Source organism: Pseudoliparis swirei, chromosome 17, assembly GCF_029220125.1.
Source record: "Pseudoliparis swirei isolate HS2019 ecotype Mariana Trench chromosome 17, NWPU_hadal_v1, whole genome shotgun sequence".
In the NCBI taxonomy this organism is placed as follows: domain Eukaryota; kingdom Metazoa; phylum Chordata; class Actinopteri; order Perciformes; family Liparidae; genus Pseudoliparis; species Pseudoliparis swirei.
Window position 1 is genome coordinate 14,216,178 of NC_079404.1, and position 19,573 is coordinate 14,235,750.

Below are 19,573 nucleotides of genomic sequence, written 5' to 3' on the forward strand. Positions count from 1 at the left end.
TTTATGGTTTTATGTGAATCCTTTTGAATTGCCTTGTTGTTGAAATAGTCTCTACAAATAGACTTGACTTAAAAAGTCACCTAGTGTCGGAAGACGTTTTACTGAAAGCTACGAGGAAGCATTAAGAATAACTATAAATAAATAGTCAATCTTCTCGCTGATGGTTTCATTTGCATTTGGATATGTAGGTCATATAGAGGCATCAGTATTACATTGAAAAAAATCCTCACATGATCTTTAAAGAGTAAACAGACACTTTTAAACTTTAAAAGTGTCTGTTTCCATCATGTGAGGATTTTTTTTTATTGGTTATGAAACAGTCTCAGGGGTGATACTGATGCCTCTACCTGCCACCCTCACCATTTCCAGCATGCATTTTAAAATGTCCTTGCTGGACCCCCTGCAGTTTGCCTACCGCAAACAGGTCGGTGGATGATGCAACACCTCGACTCCCCAGGGAGATATGCAAGGGTCCTGGTTGTGGACTTCAGCTCAGCGTTCAGCGCCATCATCCCGGAGGTTCTACTGCACAAACTCTCCCAGCTCAGCGTGCCAACCTCCACCTGTCGGTGGATCAATAACTTCCTGACAGACAGGAAGCAGCAGGTGAGGCTGGGAAAAATAAAATCCAGCACTGGGACCCTCAGCACTGGTGCCCCCCAGGGATGTGTGCTCTCCCCACTGCTCTTCTCCCTCTATATTACCAACGACTGCACCGCCGTTAAACAGACTGGTAGAACATCCCAGAGCACTGGTCCAACAGACTGGTAGAAGATCTCTAACAACAAGGATCCAAGTTTCCTCAAGAAAAAGAGTCGACTCGTTGGCCCAGTTGGACACACTGTGGCCTGCCTGTGATGTAGTCAGTGATCCAGGAGACAGTGGATGCGTTGACCCCCACCAGAGTCTTCAGGACCCTGGGGCTGATGCCATCAGGCCCTGCAGCTTTGCCTTGGTGGAGTCTGTCCAGCTGTCTTCTCACCTGGTCAGTCGTAACAGACAAGAGGGGGAAGGGTGGAAGAACCCTTTGTGCAGCTCACCAGGGAGGAGAGAGGGGGAGGTGTGTTGTGTGGATGAGACAGATGAGTGGCTGTGAACCTCAACCTATTGAAGAAACAGGTCTCCCCCTTCCCCCCCAAGTCCTATAGACTTCTCAAAATACTGGATATATAGCTACAGATAACAAACACACAAACAGGCTTTGAACTCGTCCCCAGTTATCTCGTCTTTAATGTGTGTGGAGGTTCTCCTCATCGAGAGGTCGAGCAATAGGAGCAAAAAAGTTCCCACATGGAGCCACGGACCTGCAAGAAAAACCGAACATTCGTAAAAGTTCTCTGAACGGCGGGTAAAACAGAAAAGATTAATGCAACGCTCACACTTCTAGTTTAGTGCTTGTACTTTTGCTCTGAACTGAGTTGAAGGTCACTGTGTGAGTAAATGAGTCCATTTGGTATCTTTCTGTTATAATCCCTCCCTTTGCCTGCGCGCAAAGATAACATTAGAATTGGTTATTGGCCGCAGTTTGGCCCCTACCCCCACACACATTCCTTGTCTTTTTGCTACACGTGTCCTGTGCACGAGCGTCCTCCTCCTTCAGACTGCTTTCATTCTTTCTCCGCTAGTCCGAAGACAACTTTTGCGTAGTTTGCGTTATTCTTGGTTCTAGCGCGCAGACCGCGAAGGACGTCTTAAAGTGGACCGGAAGACGGGGGCGACGACGCGTTGAAACCAAAAAAATGGGGAAAAGTAACAGCAAACCTTTCACTTGTGGCTATCTCGACGTGTCCAATCTGACGGGATGCGCAAAAATCATGTGCGAGAAACATGGTGTTTACGCCTGTAAGCAGCTCCTCTGTGGGTAAAGGAGTTTGGATTTCCTGAGAATGGTAGTTTTAGTGTGGCTAAGATACAGAAACTGCAAAGGGACTTGGTAATTTATCAGAGGAAACGCGAAGTAGACTGGAAAGCCTTTCTGTTGTGGAAAAGTGAGGCGGAGAGGAGACGCAGACTGCAAGAGAAGGGGCGCAGGAGGAGGGGGGAGGAGACCAGTCAGGCGCGCTCACGCGCAGAGAGAGACTGATCTCTTCCCAGTGTCAGCTGCACATCCGAGGAGTCGGAATCAGCAGCCCGTCGAGCCAGACCGGGAGGTCCGAGGACAGTTTGCCGCAGCAGAACCCACCGTGCCAGGATCGCAGTCCAGTCCAGCTCCACCCCCGTATCGCCAGAGCGTCCCGGAACCCGCACAGAGCGTCCTGGAACCCACACAGAGCGTCCCAGAACCCGCAGAGAGCATCCCGGAACCCGCAGAGAGAGTCCTGGAACCCGCACAGAGCGTCCCGGAACCCACACAGAGCGTCCTGGAACCCGCACAGAGCGTCTTGGAACCCACACAGAGCGTCCTGGAACCCACACAAAGCGTCCGGGGACCCGCACCGAGCGTCCGGGGACCCACGCAGATCGTCTTGGAACCCGCACAGAGCGTCCTGGAACCCACACAAAGCGTCCGGGGACCCGCACCGAGCGTCCGGGGACCCACGCAGATCGTCCTGGAACCCGCACAGAGCGTCCTGGAACCCACACAAAGCGTCCGGGGACCCGCACCGAGCGTCCGGGGACCCACGCAGATCGTCCTGGAACCCACGCAGAGCGTCCTGGATCCCACGCAGAGAGTCCGGGGACCCGCACAGAGCATGCAGGGACCCGCACAGAGAGTCCGGGAACCCGCACAGAGCATGCCGGGACCCGCACAGAGAGTCCTGGGACCCGCACAGAGCACGCCGGATCCCAGAGCTCACTCCGGGAGAACGTGTTCACAGGGAACCCAGACCATCGAAATAATGGAAGTGCCCAAGCCAAAAGAGCCCGAAGCTGCAGGGATGGCCGCCTGGACACCGGAGGACCTGCGCTCATTTGCCAAAGACCTGCCAGATTTGGACCCCCAAGGAGGCACTCCGTTTGCAGAAGTGCTGTGCGAGTTTGTGCATCTATGCAAACTGAGTTTGAGAGAAATAAAAAGGCTCGTGCTCTACAGCATTAAACTGGAATGGGGCAAAGTGCAAGCAGACTGGCCGGAGACCGACCTGCGTTACGACTGGACTCGGGGCGCTGCGTACCGGGGACATGTGTGGGGACTCTTCGAGAGGATGCGCACGACTTTCCCCGCTGCTGAGCGAATCAACGTGGTGATGGACTGCGTACAGAAGCGCGGTGAGCTGGTGGAAGACTATTCGTTCCGATTGGAGAAGGTCGTCAAGGAAAACATGGGAAAAGTCGACTCGAGCATTTGTAATTTAAGGGAATATATGCTGACGCACTATTTCCTAGAAGGCATGGATGAGCAGATCTGCAGCCTGCTACGCAAACATGTCATCGGCTTGAATAAAATGCATATATCAGTCGTCCGCTTGCACGCCGTCCACCACGAGCGGGAACTGAGGGAAGCCGAGGAGGAGAAGGAGCGCGCAAGAGTCCTGCTGAAGGAGAGGTGGATGAAGGCGCAGATCCAAGCTCTAGAGGGAGGAGCAGGAGGAGGAGGCGGGAGGAGAGGCAACGCGCGCCTTTGGAACCACGGATGCTGGAATTGCGGAGACCCGAACCACTGGGCCAGAAACTGTAACGGACCGAGGGGCGGGGCCCAACTCTGTGTGACTTACGTGGAGGAGGAAGAGGAGGAGGATGAAGACTCCAGAGGCTGGTGAACGCGGCCACAACACCGCGCACACGCGCACATACACATCAGTGTGGAAAAAAAGTATCCAGGTATTTTACTCAAGTAAAAGTACTATTAGCACACGTGGAAAATGTGCATTGAAAAGTACCCGATGCAGAAAACAACTGAAAAATATTCAAACAAATGGAAGAAAAATGTTAAGCAGCAAATCTTTATTTGTGCGAGATGTTTGCAATTGTGCTCATTTTAACTGCTTTATATACACATGTTGGTTAGTTTACACTGATGCATCATATTCTATAACATGTTTGTAGCCTAAGATAGTACAAAGTACACATATAGTGTTTAGATTAATAATAAAAACACATGAGGCAATAAAGTGTTTGAATTGCTTTATTACACGTGCTCAGCGCCGCCGCTCCCATAACGCGCACTACGCGCTGCGCGTAGGGCACCAAGTCCTGAGGGGGCACCACAAATTGGCAACAACAAAAAATCCTCATAGTTATAATAATTATAATGCCGCTATTATTTCAGTCTAGAAATATTAGGCGCCTTTTAGGCATGTATATCACAAAACAGGCAGAACGAGATATATTTAATCGCTCAGCACCCCCTCCGCTAACACTTCTCGGGTCGCATCGCTCTGTCGTGATGCGCGCCGACACATCCGCGCACACAGGTGAGCACACTCACTAGCACCCGAGGAACGTGAGGGATGGAGATGTTTTTGCATTTTTATGAATATTATAAGCTCTGTTATCACACACATTTGTATTAAATCTTTAAGGCAACTGCTTGCTTGAATTCACTTTGTTTTATAAGTTTCCACAACGACTTCCAGTGAGAGTTCAACGTGTAAATTTGTAAAAAGTGATCTCATCTCTCGTGAAGGTCACCCCAAGGTCAAACATGGTTGTGTGTTAAGTCGTTCACGACTAGAAAGGCCCAGGCTGCTTCACCCCCAGTGGGTGAGGAAGAGGAAGTACAGGTGTTCTTCCTGCTGCTGTCAGGCCGCACAAGACGACAAAATTAAAACAAACCTTTAATCACTCCAACCTGTGCAATATCAACACACGCTGGAAAATAACTACTTACTCTGCCTGTGTATATATATAATGTTACTGTAGTTTCTTACCGTTTTTGTATTACTGGTTATTGTTTTGTTCCTGTTTCTTGTGTTCACTTTATCCCTTTGCTGCTGTCATCCTGTACATGTCCCAACACGTTCACAGCCTCAAGTGGCCATTTGAGGAACTGCAGTTGTTGGCTTCACATTCTTCTGATGACTAAATATATGGTCACGTCTTACACAATGCACCTTCCAGATCAAAACCGAGCATTCTTCTATTATCTGATCGGAGTTTGAACCCGATACCGTTGAATGACAAAGTTAATCGACAGCAGTGTGTTCTGCAGAGTGAACGAAATGAGACCCGTCATGCCAGAGTGTTTCAACCGTTTACTGTGTTAAACATGAATAGATTAAACATGTCCAGGACCCAGAGACATTGCATGCATGCTATATATATATATATATACCTACATAGCACACGTTGTAAGAGTATGATTGTAAAGAAGCACAATACAAAACGATGGCATATAAAACATCTCAGACAACTAATATCTTATTTACATCTTGATAATACCTCACGTGTTTTCTTTTCTTTCAAACATTTCAGAGTTCAAGGCTAGAGAAGGAAGGCACAGAGGGCAGTGATGAAATGTTTGGATGCACGCACAAAAAGTGTGTGCATCCAAAGTGACGTTTTCGTTCCAGAGTTGTGGTTCGGTTGATTAGTAAGGAGTAACCAGTAAGGATCTCACAGCTGGGTGAGAAATGACAGAGAAGAGGCTGTAGTGCTGCATGACGATGACTCAAAATGTCGCTGATTAAAGCGTTGACTGATTTATTAAATAACTGATTGATTGGCGTTAGAATTGACATTCTTTGCTAGTTGCTTATTCACGTTTTTCAGTCTCCTGTTGGTCCGTCTCAAGACTACAAACACTATTTTACCGCTTGATTTGTTTTCCTTGAACGCAAGACAAGGAGAGATAAGTAGCCAACGAGTGTAGAAATACTAATAATTGTAATTATATAGCACGCTTAAGCACAAAGGCCCTTTAAGAGTCAAGATTTACAGAATAAAAATGTAAAGGACAAATCAGAAACTAATACAAGCCCCAATTTACATGACATCCACAGATTATGGACATGGCAGCACTGATATGTGGGAATGTGGCTGTTCTCGATGGAGGAAGGAGAGCCGATGGTCCCTCGACCTCCGCTCTGGTCGGGTTACAGATAAACTGTAACCCGTTTTCTCTGCTACAAAATTGGGTGACACTTCGGCACGCGACAGGCTCACTGCCAGAAACACAAGAGAAAGATGCTGCGGTTCAGCATCAGGCTGAAAATCAGTGTGGTCCTAGAAAATAAATAAAAAATCTAAAACTGTATTTCGTCTTGAAGTAAGCGTGCATCAGTGTGTGTCATGTCAGAGAACTCCGTCACACTTTTGCTATCAGCAAATTAGATTTTCCATCCACTTCCTGGCATATCGGGAATGGAATGGAAGTCACGCGTCCGTCTCTCTCAGCAGTCCACCTCCAAATAAGGCACAAAGACAATGACGATGTCCAGGAAATTAACTAAAAGGCAGGAGGTGGAAACCATCGTGAACTTACATTCAAGAGGAACTGCTAGTCAGCGGATTCACGCCCTCTTCCTGAAGGAAAAGCGTTGGTCAGCCGCCACTTCCCAGACCCCATTTGAAACGTCATTGTGTCACAGACTAGTCGACTAGTCCTTCAAGTTAATTATAACCAGGGACAGTTCACCGTTATCGTGAGGCGGCAGTTTCATAAGGAAAGGAGGCGGAGGCAATCTGTGACCGGTGGGCTTCATTTGCGGTTTGATTTCCTTTTGCCAACATCATATAGAAGAGCCTGGGGACAAAGAGAGAACAGCAGGACATGAGGGACGAAAATCAATAACTGATGATGAGAGGAAGTGGTGAGTGGGCCTGTCAACGCTCGCTTATGCCATCGAGTTGATGCGCGATGGGCGTGTGCCTCTCTCTCTCTCCAGAGTTATGTTATAGACATGTGTCTTTCTCTCTCTCTACCTCTCTCTCTCCTACTCTCTCTCTCCAGAGTTATGTTATAGACATGTGTCTTTCTCTCTCTACCTATCTCTCTCCTACTCTCTCTCTCCAGAGTTATGTTATAGACATGTGTCTTTCTCTCTCTCTACCTCTCTCTCCAGAGTTATGTTATCGACATGTGTCTTTCTCTCTCTCTCTCTCTCTCTCTCACCTTGCTCTCCAGCACTCGGCTGTTGTTGGCGCTGGTGAGCTCCTCCAGAGTCTCGGCTCCAGGCCCGTTGAGGGTCTCCGGCAGCAGGAGGCCGAGGCAGCCTGCAGACAGGCCGCTCAGACAGAACACCGTGAAAGGCATCGAGGTGTGGAGAGCCCGCTGTAACACACACACACACACACACAGAAAAATACAGTCGGTCTGTGTCTTCTGAGGAAAGAGTTGATACAAATGTTCTGTACAAAAACCTAGGAGACAAGATTTGTTTAGTAAATCCACAACAAAAATGTATTTAAATAACAAATGACTGTTTATGAGTTTTAATTATACCCTACCTGGAAATAATCTAGTTCAATAATATACTGCTACACATCTTTTCAATCAATGAATGCAATTCTTATACTATCAATTAAGAGGATCTGAGAGATTCCCAAACAAAATCTGGATCTACACAAAGACATCTGTGTTGGACCACTGAGCGTGCAGCCAATCACACAATGAAATGATGAGTTTAAATCCAAGTTGTTGTCACAAACTGTCTGCTGTGTTATCAGATTCTCTGTGGTTTAGTTGCAGAGCCTTGTTGAAATCCCCTAAACCACCACTAGGTGTCAGCATACATGTAACAAGGGTTACCAGAGTTTAAACCTCATCCAATAGAATGCACCCCGTAAATCAAAGGGAATATGATATGATGTCCTTCCATATTTGTGTATATTTTGTTGTTTTGGAGGAAATCTGCACAATACATACCTGCAAACTCATGAGGGGTGAAAAAGGTGACAACGGGGGGGGTGCAGGTGACTTTTTGTTGTTGTTGTCACCACACCACATCCACGTTGTTTGAAGCCTCAAAGCTTTTAGAACCACAACTACAGTCATTTTATTGTTCTGACCACAAATCTAAATAATGATAATAAACAGTTTAAGAACAAAAGGTTCTCCGCTCTGACTCAGCCCTATAATGATAGTAATAACAAATATACATTGTCATTATATATAATATGGTTAAAGTCATTCATGAACCAACTTCCTTTTTTTTTGCCTGAACAGTCCTCATGGACTTCTCCCTGAATCTGTTCTGTCTCTACCTGTTTGTCACGATACTCATATTATAACTTCTATACATATTACATACCTGCCATAAATATCATGACACCCGATACCAGAATTCAATACACCATACAAACAATATGGTACCATAATTACGAGACTGGTATATTTATCTATAATAGTAATAAATAAAACATCTGTATGGTTCACTTTTTACCAACTTTTTCAACACTTAACAAATGACAGTAATATGAGTATTCATACAGCCAGATATGAATGAAACTACATGGTTCCATCATAGCATTGATTATACACTATGAGGCCGTTAGTCTCTGACCAGATGATCCACAGTTCATCAGGATGAGCAGCTGGAGAGTTACAGAACTTTACAGACAAACATTTCACTTCTGGCATCTTTTTATTTTTTAAGCCGAAGTCTCTAAAGCTGCGCCACTTCTCTCTGTGAGCTGCGCAGCGCAGTGTGCGCAGACAGCTCGACACGGAGCAGCGCGTGCGCTCTGATCGCTCTCTTAATGAAGTATCGATACTAAAAATATGCTAAATCACATCGTGTTTAACGTACGGGTACTTTGTTAGCATCGCTACACCGTGCAGCGTGACAGCAGCAGATGTAGCGGGCTAACATTCAAGCTAACCTGAACCCCCAAACGCTGTGGACATCTGAACGCTGATTGGCCGAGACGCGACACGTCCCATCAAAGATGTTTTATTGCGAAGAGCACCACTTCACACTTTTCTCCGCGTCTCACTGCAATCTCAACGGCAGCGGGCCAGGTGACCCCCCCCCCAAAAACAAAAACTCTTCGGATCTCCACGATTCACGTGGATGACCTATTTTGAGTTCAAAACGGTGAATTTCACCGAAAGGTGACAAGTTTGCAGGTATGACAATGTAAGCAAACTCTGTTTTTAGTTATCGTTTTGATTAAAGAAGCCCAAAGCTGGGGGGAAAGACATATCATGCATTTAACTAGAATAAGTAAGTACAACCGCCCTTACCATGGAAGGAATAAATGGTGCAAGGATTCCTCCAACTCTGCACGACATGGAACAAACTCCCAAACCAGCATTTCTAAAAAACACACACACAAAAAGCACCCAGGTCATCTCCAGGTCATCTCCAGGCGGCATGACGTCGGTGAGCAGGTCAACATGCACTCCCAACGGTATCGTTAGTTCACCTGATGACCGTCGGGTAGAGTTCAGAGGTGTAGACGTAGGCGATGTTGAACGCTGCACTGACCATCAGTTTTCCCAGAAGTGCAAACGACGTAACGCTCAGCAAGCTGCCTGCCAACACAAATGAACCCGTCGGAATTTTACCCGCGAGCTAACGACCATCAGGGTTGTACGAGTGGATTCAAGATGCCATCTTCCAGGGGGTCATAGACATCACGAAAGCAGACAGCTCCTCCCACTCTTGTATTTACCACCTTTAATCCGATGGAGCATTTCTTCACAACCTTTAAAGTCTGTTTCGATACACAGGACCGGCTCCTGGGTCTCACCTGGGTTTTCGGGCATGAACATGGAGCAGAAGCAAGCGGCGCCGGCCAGACACAGGAAACCGGCCAGGCTTTTCCTCCTGCCGGCCCTGAAAGACAACGCGCATCACGATGAGGCGTCGCGGGACGCTTTAACCAGGCCACTTCTCAACATTATGCACCTCAGAATTTTAACGCCGACTTAAGTCAAATATTCCGATTAGTCAAACTGCCGATGAAAATATCTGCATGTACAAATTGGCAGTTTGAGTAGAAGAACTCCAGAAAGTCAATAATGAACAAACATGAAGTATAATGTTGGTTAAAGGAAGCAGGAAGTAGTTTTTCATTTGGGAACACACAGCTTCCGATATTTAAACTCTTCCTCTTCAAACATACTTTTCATGAATCAACGTCTCCAGGCAGCAAGATCAAACGTGGATGTTTGATCTTGTAGTGTGTGTGTAGTGTGTGTGTAGTGTGTGTGTAGTGTGTGCGCTGGTCTCACCAGTGTTTGTTGATGAAGTACATGCAGAGCGGGTAGGCGGGCAGCTCCACCAGGCCGTACATGGCTACGTTGACATAACGGCTACCAGACGTGTCACCGGCCCCCAGAGTCAGACCGTAGTACACCAGACTGCACGCGTACCTGCAACACACACACACACACACACACTTCGTAATATCCTATCTTCAGCAGACTCAGCCGCTCCTTGACATTTCTCTTGTTTTGCATTTCCAGAAGCACATCAAGCACTATTCCTCGTTTACTGAGCAACAGAAAACACTTCAATTCATCACAAAAGTATTTCCTAGATTCAGCCAACCCAGCTGTAGCACTTAATTAATATGTTCACCCCTTCAGCTCGCTTCTATTAATCATCACAAAAATGCTGAAATGACTAAAAGGCTGTGGGTAACATGGAGGTCTGTACCAAAACGCAAGTTATCCAATAGCTGTCGACACACTAGACTACAGAAACTAAGAAAGGCTGAATCTTCTTAATATTTTTAGGCGTGCATGTTGTTGGAAAAATAACTATTTCAGCAGTACTGTGGCCTCACAGGCTTCTGAGGTGTGACAACAACAGAGTGCCTTGCTGAGGGCACCAGGAAGTATTCCTCTCCAAACACAGACAAGAGGTCGACCACAGAAACATCCAAGTGAAGGATAACTCCTCTGCTTCTCTGGAATGCCGACCAGGCAGGATTCCCCGCAGAAAGACAATCAAGACCTGGTTTCGTGAAGTGTTGGTCACAGTGTAGAAACGAGGGAAGCTCAAAGACCTTTGAGGAGCTGTAACTTAATAAATTGCGAATGTGATTTCGACTGCTTCTTCCTGCAAGAACAAATGACCGGATCACTCACCAGACATACATGAGCACCATCGTCCGCAGACGGAGGACCGGATGGAGCACCAGCTGCAGGATGCCCGCACCCCCGTTGCCGCGGTTATGGGCCTTAGCAGCACCGACCCGTTTCAACGTCAGGTGGTTGACAACTCTGCCGTTCCTCAGCGCCATGTAGCGAAGAACCTACGAAGACGAGGTGAACCGTCGTAAAACGATTTTCTCACGGATGATGATGTACGGTTCAGGAGTTATGGATCGTCACGGTAACGTCAGCTGCTGTATATCCCGTCAGATCTCTTCGCCAAACTTGTTATATATTTTTTTATTCCGATCATTTCGAGAGCTCATGGTGTTTACCACCCAAGTCAAGGAGAAGAAGGCGGATAAGAAAATGAATAGTATTTGTATTAAGAGGAGGCTAATAAACAAAAAAGACCGCCAATATGTGTTGTTCCCTGCAGCGGTTTGATTCACACTGAACTGACACAGACATTGTGATTGTATAAATATATTTTACCTCCTCAGCTTTCTCCGTCTGACCCTGAGAATACAGCCAACGAGGAGACTCTGGGAGAGTTCTGGAGGAAAGGAGGCAAGGAGAGATTATTGTATCGGCACAAATACGTTTGACCTTGAGCTTTGGGTTAGTGGGGAAGGTATCACGTATTTTATTTTCATTTGTCAAGTGTAAAGTCATCAAATTTGGGACTCCAAGTCATGTGACTCAAGTCCACCCCTCTGGTTATTTGTGATAAAAATATTATGTAATTTGGGGAAAAAAGGCTAAAAGATATATATAACATATAATATATCATAATAATAATTCACTTAAAATATTCTGCTTTCGTTGAACTTCATGTACATTCTTGAAATTCCTGTATTGCCTTGAAACAGGCGGGGCTCAAACATCACGCAATATTTATCCAATCCATTTGTGTGTTTTAGGATCTTCTCCTGAGAGGAAATGCTTCCGATGGTTTCGCGGGATGCCGGAGGGGACTCGTCTCTCGGGGGTTTGAACTCACACAGACATCAGGAAGAACAGGACACCAGACGTGTTCGACACCGCGGCCAGGACCCTCCACGGCCGGATGAAGTAGCCCAGAGCTCCAAACAGGGCGATGCCCACTGCAAAACTGATGCTCGTCAACGTCCCTAAAGAGGAGGAAATTAAATAAAGAATAAATCCAACAGTGGTGTCGAGAGTGACCGCCTTGTAATGGACACATCACATGTTTGTCCACATGATCTGTTTAAGCCCACACAAATCAACTATAGTACCATTTGATATTGTATCGCCGAGCTCTGTATTCAAATGTAAAATGATAGATTATATCGAAAAGAAAAGCAGCAAATCGTCATTTCAGAGTCAAGCAAGAATAACGAGACAACGTTCAGAACTTCACCGTTAAAATATCCAAAACAAATTATCAACTAATATGGTAGCAGGTTAAAAAACAAAAACACTAGACTTCATTGTAGAGTGATGCATGATGGGATTGTGTATTGTGTTGGTGTTTCCGTACCGGTCATGGCCCAGTAGGACTTGCCCACGTACTCCTGAGTGAGAACGAAGCAGACGAGGCCCATGCCGCCGTTCATCAGCCCCACGAGGAGACGGGACACGGCGAAGACCTCATAGCTGGGCGCGCAGGCCGTCACATAGCCGAAGATCACCTCGAAAAACAGACCTGGGAGGCAGAGGAGGAGAATGAGGAGGGAGCAGGGTAGACGTGTATCTTTGTGGATGCATTAATTACTGTCTGCATGCAGCCTGAATGCACCTGAAACATTCAAAAAGGGCCTTCAGAGATGCCCACAGAGAAGGCATTCATGAGTGTGTGTTATTATTAATAAAGTACAGTAATAAATAAAGAACACATATGCAGTCAGAAGACAGAAATAGGGGTGACGCCACAGAACACACCACAAAAACCACAACTTAAATGTGAAATATCAAGCAATTTCTCTGACAAATATTAAGTTTAAATGTGTGGAGGAATAACTATTTTTGGATTCGAACAAATGTTTGAGTGACTAATGCCATGACAAAGCAGAGAATTCTGGATCACCAGAGCTTTTAACCTTCTTTTAATCCCTCTCACTCTCTCTATTTTTTGTGACACTGAATATTTATAGTTTGGTTTTGTGTGTTTCCAGCCGGTTATGATAATCCCAGTGTAAATTAACACTCCCTGCCCAGCAGCCATTGTGTGTGTGGTGAAAACTGATGTGTCCCAACCTGTTCTCTGTCACATAATGTATAATGGCATAATTAGTGGGGCAGATAACAGCATTTTTTGATGAAGAATCGTTCAAATGTGGATACAAGCACCAAAATTGGCAGAATTACTCTATGGATACTGCTCTTCCAATAAAGAACGTTAGCCAACGCAAAAAAAGCTCATGTCGGCCGCGGGGGCCATTTTATTTCCCGCCATTATCAAAATATGCGTTTCCATGATATCTCCTGAAAAAAACACCAAAGCACATATAAGATGATGTCAACCCCTATGTTTTGATGGTCAATGATTGCAATGATACCATAGACGGCATCATTGAATGCTTTGTGGCATTCATGGCCACCATTTTGCCTTCCTCCATAACCAAATTCTGTATTTTGCATCATATCTCTTCAGCCAAACACAATAAATGAAAAGTGGTAATGTCTACTCCTATGTTTTGATGGTCAAGGATTACAATGATACCATACACAACACCATACACTTTATAAATCTAAAGATAAGTCTAATTGTGAGGTATAATACTGTGGAATGGAAATCATAATATTAATAGACCTATTTTTCTATATAAGAGAGGACATGGAGCCAGAAGGAAAGTGACCAGCAATGGCAAAATACCAACTAACTGGCGGAACTTTCTTAGAAATGACAACAATAAAACTGAGTTGTTCCACTTCCTTGCTGACAAGGTTGCACAAACATTGACACCAAATGTGCTTATAGTGACCAAAGAGGAGCAGGCTGTCAGAAATCAGTCCATCAACCTAGATGAAGTCAGTTCATGCCCATGAGGAAGCGGACACCAGGATCTTTGTCCATGCCAAGCATGCAGTCAAAAATGGCAGCAAAAACATCATGATCAAAGCCAGTGATCCAGACATCCTTTTTATAGCAGTCAGTGCTTTACCAGTTCTTCAAGCAGCAGGTCTACAACAGTTATGGATTGCTTTTGGTCAAGGAGTGAACATGAGGTGGATCCCTGTACATGACCTCTGTCAGTGTATAGGAAGAGAGAGGAGAAGAGGAATCCTTTTCTTCCATGCCTTTACAGGCTGTGATGTTGTTTCAGCCTTCTGTGGCAAAGGGAAGAAGACTGCTTGGCAAACATGGGGTGTATTTGATGAAGCCTCTGAAGTCTTCACCAAACTCAGCCACTATCCACCAAGAATAGATGATTCAAGATTCAAGATGTTTTATTTGTCACATACACACACAGGGTGTGCAGTGAAATGAAAGTGGCAATGCTCAGCAGTAATGTGCAAGGGCAACAAGTACACACTATTTACAATAAAAAACAACACAATATTTACAGTACAATATTTACACTAAGTGTGTGTGTGTGTGTGTGTGTGCCTAAGAGGGGCAGTTGTGTGGGTCTATGTGGGGTCCTGGTGAGGTCGGAGTTCACAGTCCTGATGGCCTGAGGAAAGAAACTCCGTCTCAGTCTCTCTGTTCTTGCAGCGTGACTACGGAGGCGCCTGCCTGACCGCAGCAGCTGAAACAGTCTGTTGTTGGGGTGGTGAGGATCCTTCATGATCCTGCCGGCTCTGGTTCTGCACCTCCTGGTGTACAAGTCCTGCAGGGTGGGAGTGTAGTTCCAATAGTGCGCTCAGCCGAACGCACTACTCTCTGCAGAGCCTTCCTGTCCTGAGCGGAGCAGTTGCCAAACCAGGCTGTGATGCTTCCTGTCAGGACGCTCTCTACAGCTCCAGAGTAGAAGGACTGAAGGATCCTCTGGGAAACTTTAAATTTCCTCAGCTGCCTGAGGTGGTAGAGGCGCTGCCTTGCCTTTCTCACCAGAGTGTCTGTGTTCGTTGACCATGTCAGATCCTCGGTGATGTGGACTCCCAGGTATTTATACCGCTCACCCTCTCCACAGTAGTCCCGTTAATCCCCAGTGGTGAGTACGTCCTCTGTTGTTGTACCCTCCTAAAGTCCACAATCAGCTCCTTAGTTTTGGTGACATTCATGAGGAGGCTGTTGTCCTGGCACCAAAGTGACAGATCAGCAACTTCCTCCAGGTAGGCCTTCTCGCGTTGTCGGAGATCAGGCCCACCACCACTGTGTCATCCGCAAACTTGATGATGGTGTTGAGCTGAACCTGGCCACACAGTCATGTGTGTACAGGGAGTACAGTAGGGGCTGAGGACGCAACCCTGGGGGATCCTGTGTTCAGGGTGAGGGGTTGGAGGTGTCTGCCCACCCTGACCACCTGTGGCCTGGCGGTCAGGAAGTCCAGGATCCAAGCACACAGGGGGTGTTCAGTCCCAGCTCAATCAGCTTGCCGGCCAGTCTGGAGGGACTATGGTGTTGAAAGCTGAACTATAATCAATGAACAGCAGTCTCACATAGCCCCCCCTCTGGCTGTCCAGATGAGAGAGTGTGGTGTGCAGTACCTGGGAGACAGCATCATCCGTGGATCTGTTTGGGCGATAAGCAAACTGCAGCGGGTCCATGGAGGAAGGGAGGAAGGCGCAGATGTAGTCCTTTATCAGCCTCTCAGCATTTCATGACCACCGAGGTGAGGGCCACCGGTCGGTAGTCATTCATACATGCTGGAGAAGCATTCTTGGGCACAGGGACAATAGTGGATCTCTTGACCTGAAGACTTTAGAAAGGTTTGTGGTCATGATGTATGACAAATCCAGTGAAGCAGCAGGAGTGGATGATGCCAGGTTGGACTTGTTTGCTAGAAAACAGCGGTCATACAAAGCCATTCCTCCAACTAAAGCAGCATTGCTTCAGCATGTAAAGCGTGCAGCCTACCAGGCAGGCTGCATTTGGAGTCAGGCAACAGCATTTCAACCAGAACCAGAGAGTCCTTCTGAGTGGGGATGGACCAAGAAAGATGATCAGTGGCAGGTCCTCTGGACAGAGCTATCACCAATAGCAGAGAGTTGCCAGCAGCTGACCAAATGTGGATGCAAGGTAGAATGCAAAGGAAGATGCAAATGTTACCAGTTTGGTCTTACCTGTACAGCTCTGTGCAGCTGTAGGTGTCTGGACTAGAAAGAACTGCAATGAACTTTCAAACATTTTAGATGTCTCAGAAAAACTAAATAGATCTAACCTCCTCAATAACATGATACATTCTGTTTATTAAACATTCTTCATATTAAATCATTTTTCTGTCTTTTTCCATGTTATTTACTAGATGTCACCAAAAGACCCTCAATCATTAAGATCTTTTACATTATTGATGTTCCCAGGGCAAATAATAGAGGATTTAATGGTAAAAATATAAAAATATGTCCCATGGGTACAATTCTGTGGCAGAATATGTCTGTCAAGCAGCAAAATTGGCAGCCATCTTGGAAAATGGCGGCCACTTTTGAAATTTAAGTGGCTAACGTTCTTTATTTAATTAATTACCCCAGAGGGATACATATACCAAATTTGGTGCTTGTATCCACTTTTGAACGATTGTTACAGTTATCTGCCCCACTAAATTAGGGCATGTGCTGGTACAGAATCTACAAACCAGTATCTTTTTTTCCTGACTAAAACAAATGTATGATGATTCTGTAGCTCCCCGTGACGCTACACATGTGATGATGGAAAAAAATATTATTATTATTATAAATGACAAAAATTCTGCATTCAATATCAAAAACCCTTAACATGGTTGAATATTGCATTTCGCAGTTTTTCCCTGGAGGCAAATATTTCCGAATTCTTATTTCTGAAACTTCCAATTTAAAAAAGTCAGTTAAAACTTAAAATAGGACTCGACCTCTTCTACCTACTTCTTTTAAATTCTGGATCGAACTCCAGATGTTTACCGACAACTGGACAAACACTGCCACACTGAGACCAAATCTGTCTGGCGGTCTGAGATCGTCCTCACCCGTCAGGTAAACCGGTTTCCTGCCGATCCGGTCGGAGAGCGGCCCGAACACAATGTTCCCGACCAGAAGCCCGGCGAAAAACAGCGAACCGGCTAGACTGACCTTATAGGCCTGTTGTTTGATGAGAAACCACTGGGGAAGAGAGGAGCAAGGGGGGGGGGGGGGAGCACACATGCTGAGTCAGTAGCACCGGCGTTGTAAAAGTGATGATGCATGTGGACTTTAGCTCCCTCACCTCCGTCACGATGGAGTCAATGTCCTCCGTAAAGGTGACGTGTCGGTGGAGCTCCTGCTGGCTGTACGGGACCCCGTCATGCTGCTCGATGTGGTACTCCGGCGTAGCTCCAACCAGAACGATCAGCATGGACTGACATGCCATGTAGATCTGAAACGCACAGATCACCACGGTAACAACCTGGGAGACGAGTAACCCACAAGAGGTGACATTAACGGCACCACTGCAGCAACTGTGGGCACGCAAACGATATTCTTGGAATGCTGAAAAACGGAAGTGAAATGCAACATCCCTCACATGTGCCGTTATACGTCTGTTCTACCACATGTTGTACTTTTTACTCTACGTATTTTCAAATGTGTTGATGTTGCGTGTTTGTGATAAACTGAAGGATGAAATGTTCCCTCACGTGTTGAGAAAATGATTGAGCTAGATAAACTGTTTGAAAAGCCTCTTGGATCAGCTGGAAAACACATCATCTCAAAGCCTGTTTTTCTGAGCTTGTTTAAAGTTTGACTTTTTAAGAGCTACAAACATTTCGTCATCTGATAGAAAATTAAGCACAGACAACTCCACAGTATATACATAAGACTATGAAAGCAGCAGTAAATTGTTGAAAAGATTATCATATTTAAATAAATAAGGAACATTATACAGTAAAATTAGGACTTTAAGTATTTTTGGCGGATAATAATTGACTTACTCTGGTAACGTTTTTAATGCAGGACTTTCTACTAGACGTATTGACATGTTTAGTATTGCTACTATTATTGAAGTAAAGGATCCATCACTACTAGGACCTTTAAATCATAATTTTATTTTAGCAGCTCCTTTAAGCTGCCTGATCAAAAAGCTGCACGGCATCATTCATTCTTAATCAAAAGCAGACTGAACAGGGTGGGGTGTCGCCTGTAGGATTTAGTTTGGTGGGCAAGCTAACGGGCTAGCGTTAGCAAGAAGGAGGGTCAACTTTAACCGTGAGGCGAGCTTTCGACAAACTCCTTTGGATTACGTCAACATTTGCGACCACATTTTGACATGGGGGGGACTGATAATTTACTTTAAATAGTTTGGAAAACGTGGGTTACGTGCCGTAAATGCGGCACGTGTGATGTATCGACTAGTTATGTATTTCCAATAGCACAAATGTAAACAATTGTGGCATTTGTAGTGAGCGTCAACGCAGGCTGGGGAAGCTAGTTTTAACAGGTACGCCACCTGGAAACGACTCATAACACGTCAATTACGACAGTGCGCGTGCGCAAACGGCCGTTGTAATGTTCTTCGAATTCAAAGAGTAAAACCGGGTCACGGAGCTGGTCGTTGCTCCGAGCCGCTGCGTGTGAAATATTACCCGACAAACGTGAAAAACTGCATTTTTTTTTTTAAGAATACTGGTGTGAAGTTTGTTTGTTTTTAGCCCGGAGAGTGAATTTGCTGCTCAATGGTAATCACAGCTCTAATAGTATGATGTCAACCCGCCCACTACATGGTATTTAGTCCAGAGTAACGTTCGTGGGGAAAAGCCACGTCGCGCTTTTGCCGCCACACACGCACATACCGCGGTTATTGTTTGTCATATATAAAAAGGGTTTTCTTAAAAAAAATATCCACCTGGGTCAGAACGAGGACAGCCACCACCCGCTTCTGGTAGGGTCCAAACTCCCCAACAACTTTAAGACCTTCTTCCAAATCCATCCCCGATACGGGCGGCCGAGACCGCTGCTCTCCGAGTCAGATAGCGCTAACGTCACCGCCGGAAAGGAACCAGGCGAGAGTGATCCGCGCTCACTTCCGGCTTCGCTTCGATCCTCCTGCGAAATAACGGCAAATACAGTCTGTGTCGCAGAGGCAATCTTTTATTTTGAAAGGGCACTTTTTTGTTGTTAGTGTTGAAACGATTCAAATTATAATTTGTAACCGGCCAACTCAAATAAATTACAAAAAACATCACACATCATCTCAACACACATGAAACCACTAAACTAAATGAAAAAGAAGAAAAGCCTAACATATATTTTCATATAGAAAAAAGTGCTTTGAAAGACATTGAGCCATATCAATAGCGTACATACAATGCTCCAAAAATTCGACATTAATTCAGCATTTTTGTTCATTTTATTTACTTGGTAATATTATGAGTTTACACACTGTACATTCAATCAATGTTCACCTTCTTATTCTCTCGTTAACCTCTTAAAGCAGGATAAAACAAACATTCCAATGGCGAATTGCCTCGCTCACTCACACAGTGTATGTATGTATGTATGTGTGTGTATATATATATATATATATATATATATATGTAACCCCTATGAGATGTCTCCTTTTCAATGAATCTC

The 19,573-nt window shown here is 45.5% G+C and overlaps 2 protein-coding genes across 2 annotated transcripts; one reads left to right on the forward strand and one right to left on the reverse strand.

The window, feature by feature from the left end:
- Positions 1-2,086: 2,086 nt before the first annotated feature.
- Positions 2,087-3,124, forward strand: LOC130207585 (splicing factor 3A subunit 2-like; the record flags this gene model as incomplete). Its single annotated transcript, XM_056436232.1, has 1 exon — positions 2,087-3,124. A coding segment is annotated over one exon (954 nt), but the record flags the coding sequence as incomplete, so codon positions are not given.
- A 1,998-nt stretch (positions 3,125-5,122) lies between these two features.
- Positions 5,123-18,988, reverse strand: slc22a15 (solute carrier family 22 member 15). The gene is made up of 13 exons (XM_056435154.1): positions 18,846-18,988; positions 17,232-17,381; positions 16,996-17,128; positions 12,432-12,596; positions 11,931-12,060; positions 11,423-11,483; positions 10,922-11,088; positions 10,061-10,201; positions 9,577-9,662; positions 9,250-9,358; positions 9,068-9,140; positions 6,995-7,153; positions 5,123-6,625 (listed from the first exon to the last, which is right to left on the reverse strand). Exons 1-13 carry the CDS (start codon positions 18,927-18,929, stop codon positions 6,581-6,583), a joined length of 1,503 nt encoding a protein of 500 aa, XP_056291129.1. The 5' UTR covers positions 18,930-18,988; the 3' UTR covers positions 5,123-6,580.
- Positions 18,989-19,573: the final 585 nt, after the last annotated feature.

Excerpts from the sequence above, each read along its gene's own strand:
- slc22a15 (XM_056435154.1), bottom strand. The coding sequence starts at position 18,929 with ATGGATTTGGAAGAAGGTCTTAAAGTTGTTGGGGAGTTTGGACCCTAC. Across the intron at positions 9,141-9,249 it reads CTCTACCCGACGGTCATCAG|AAATGCTGGTTTGGGAGTTT; the intron begins GTGAACTAACGA and ends TGTGTTTTTTAG. Across the intron at positions 6,626-6,994 it reads GCCGAGTGCTGGAGAGCAAG|GCTCTTCTATATGATGTTGG; the intron begins GTGAGAGAGAGA and ends CTTTGTCCCCAG.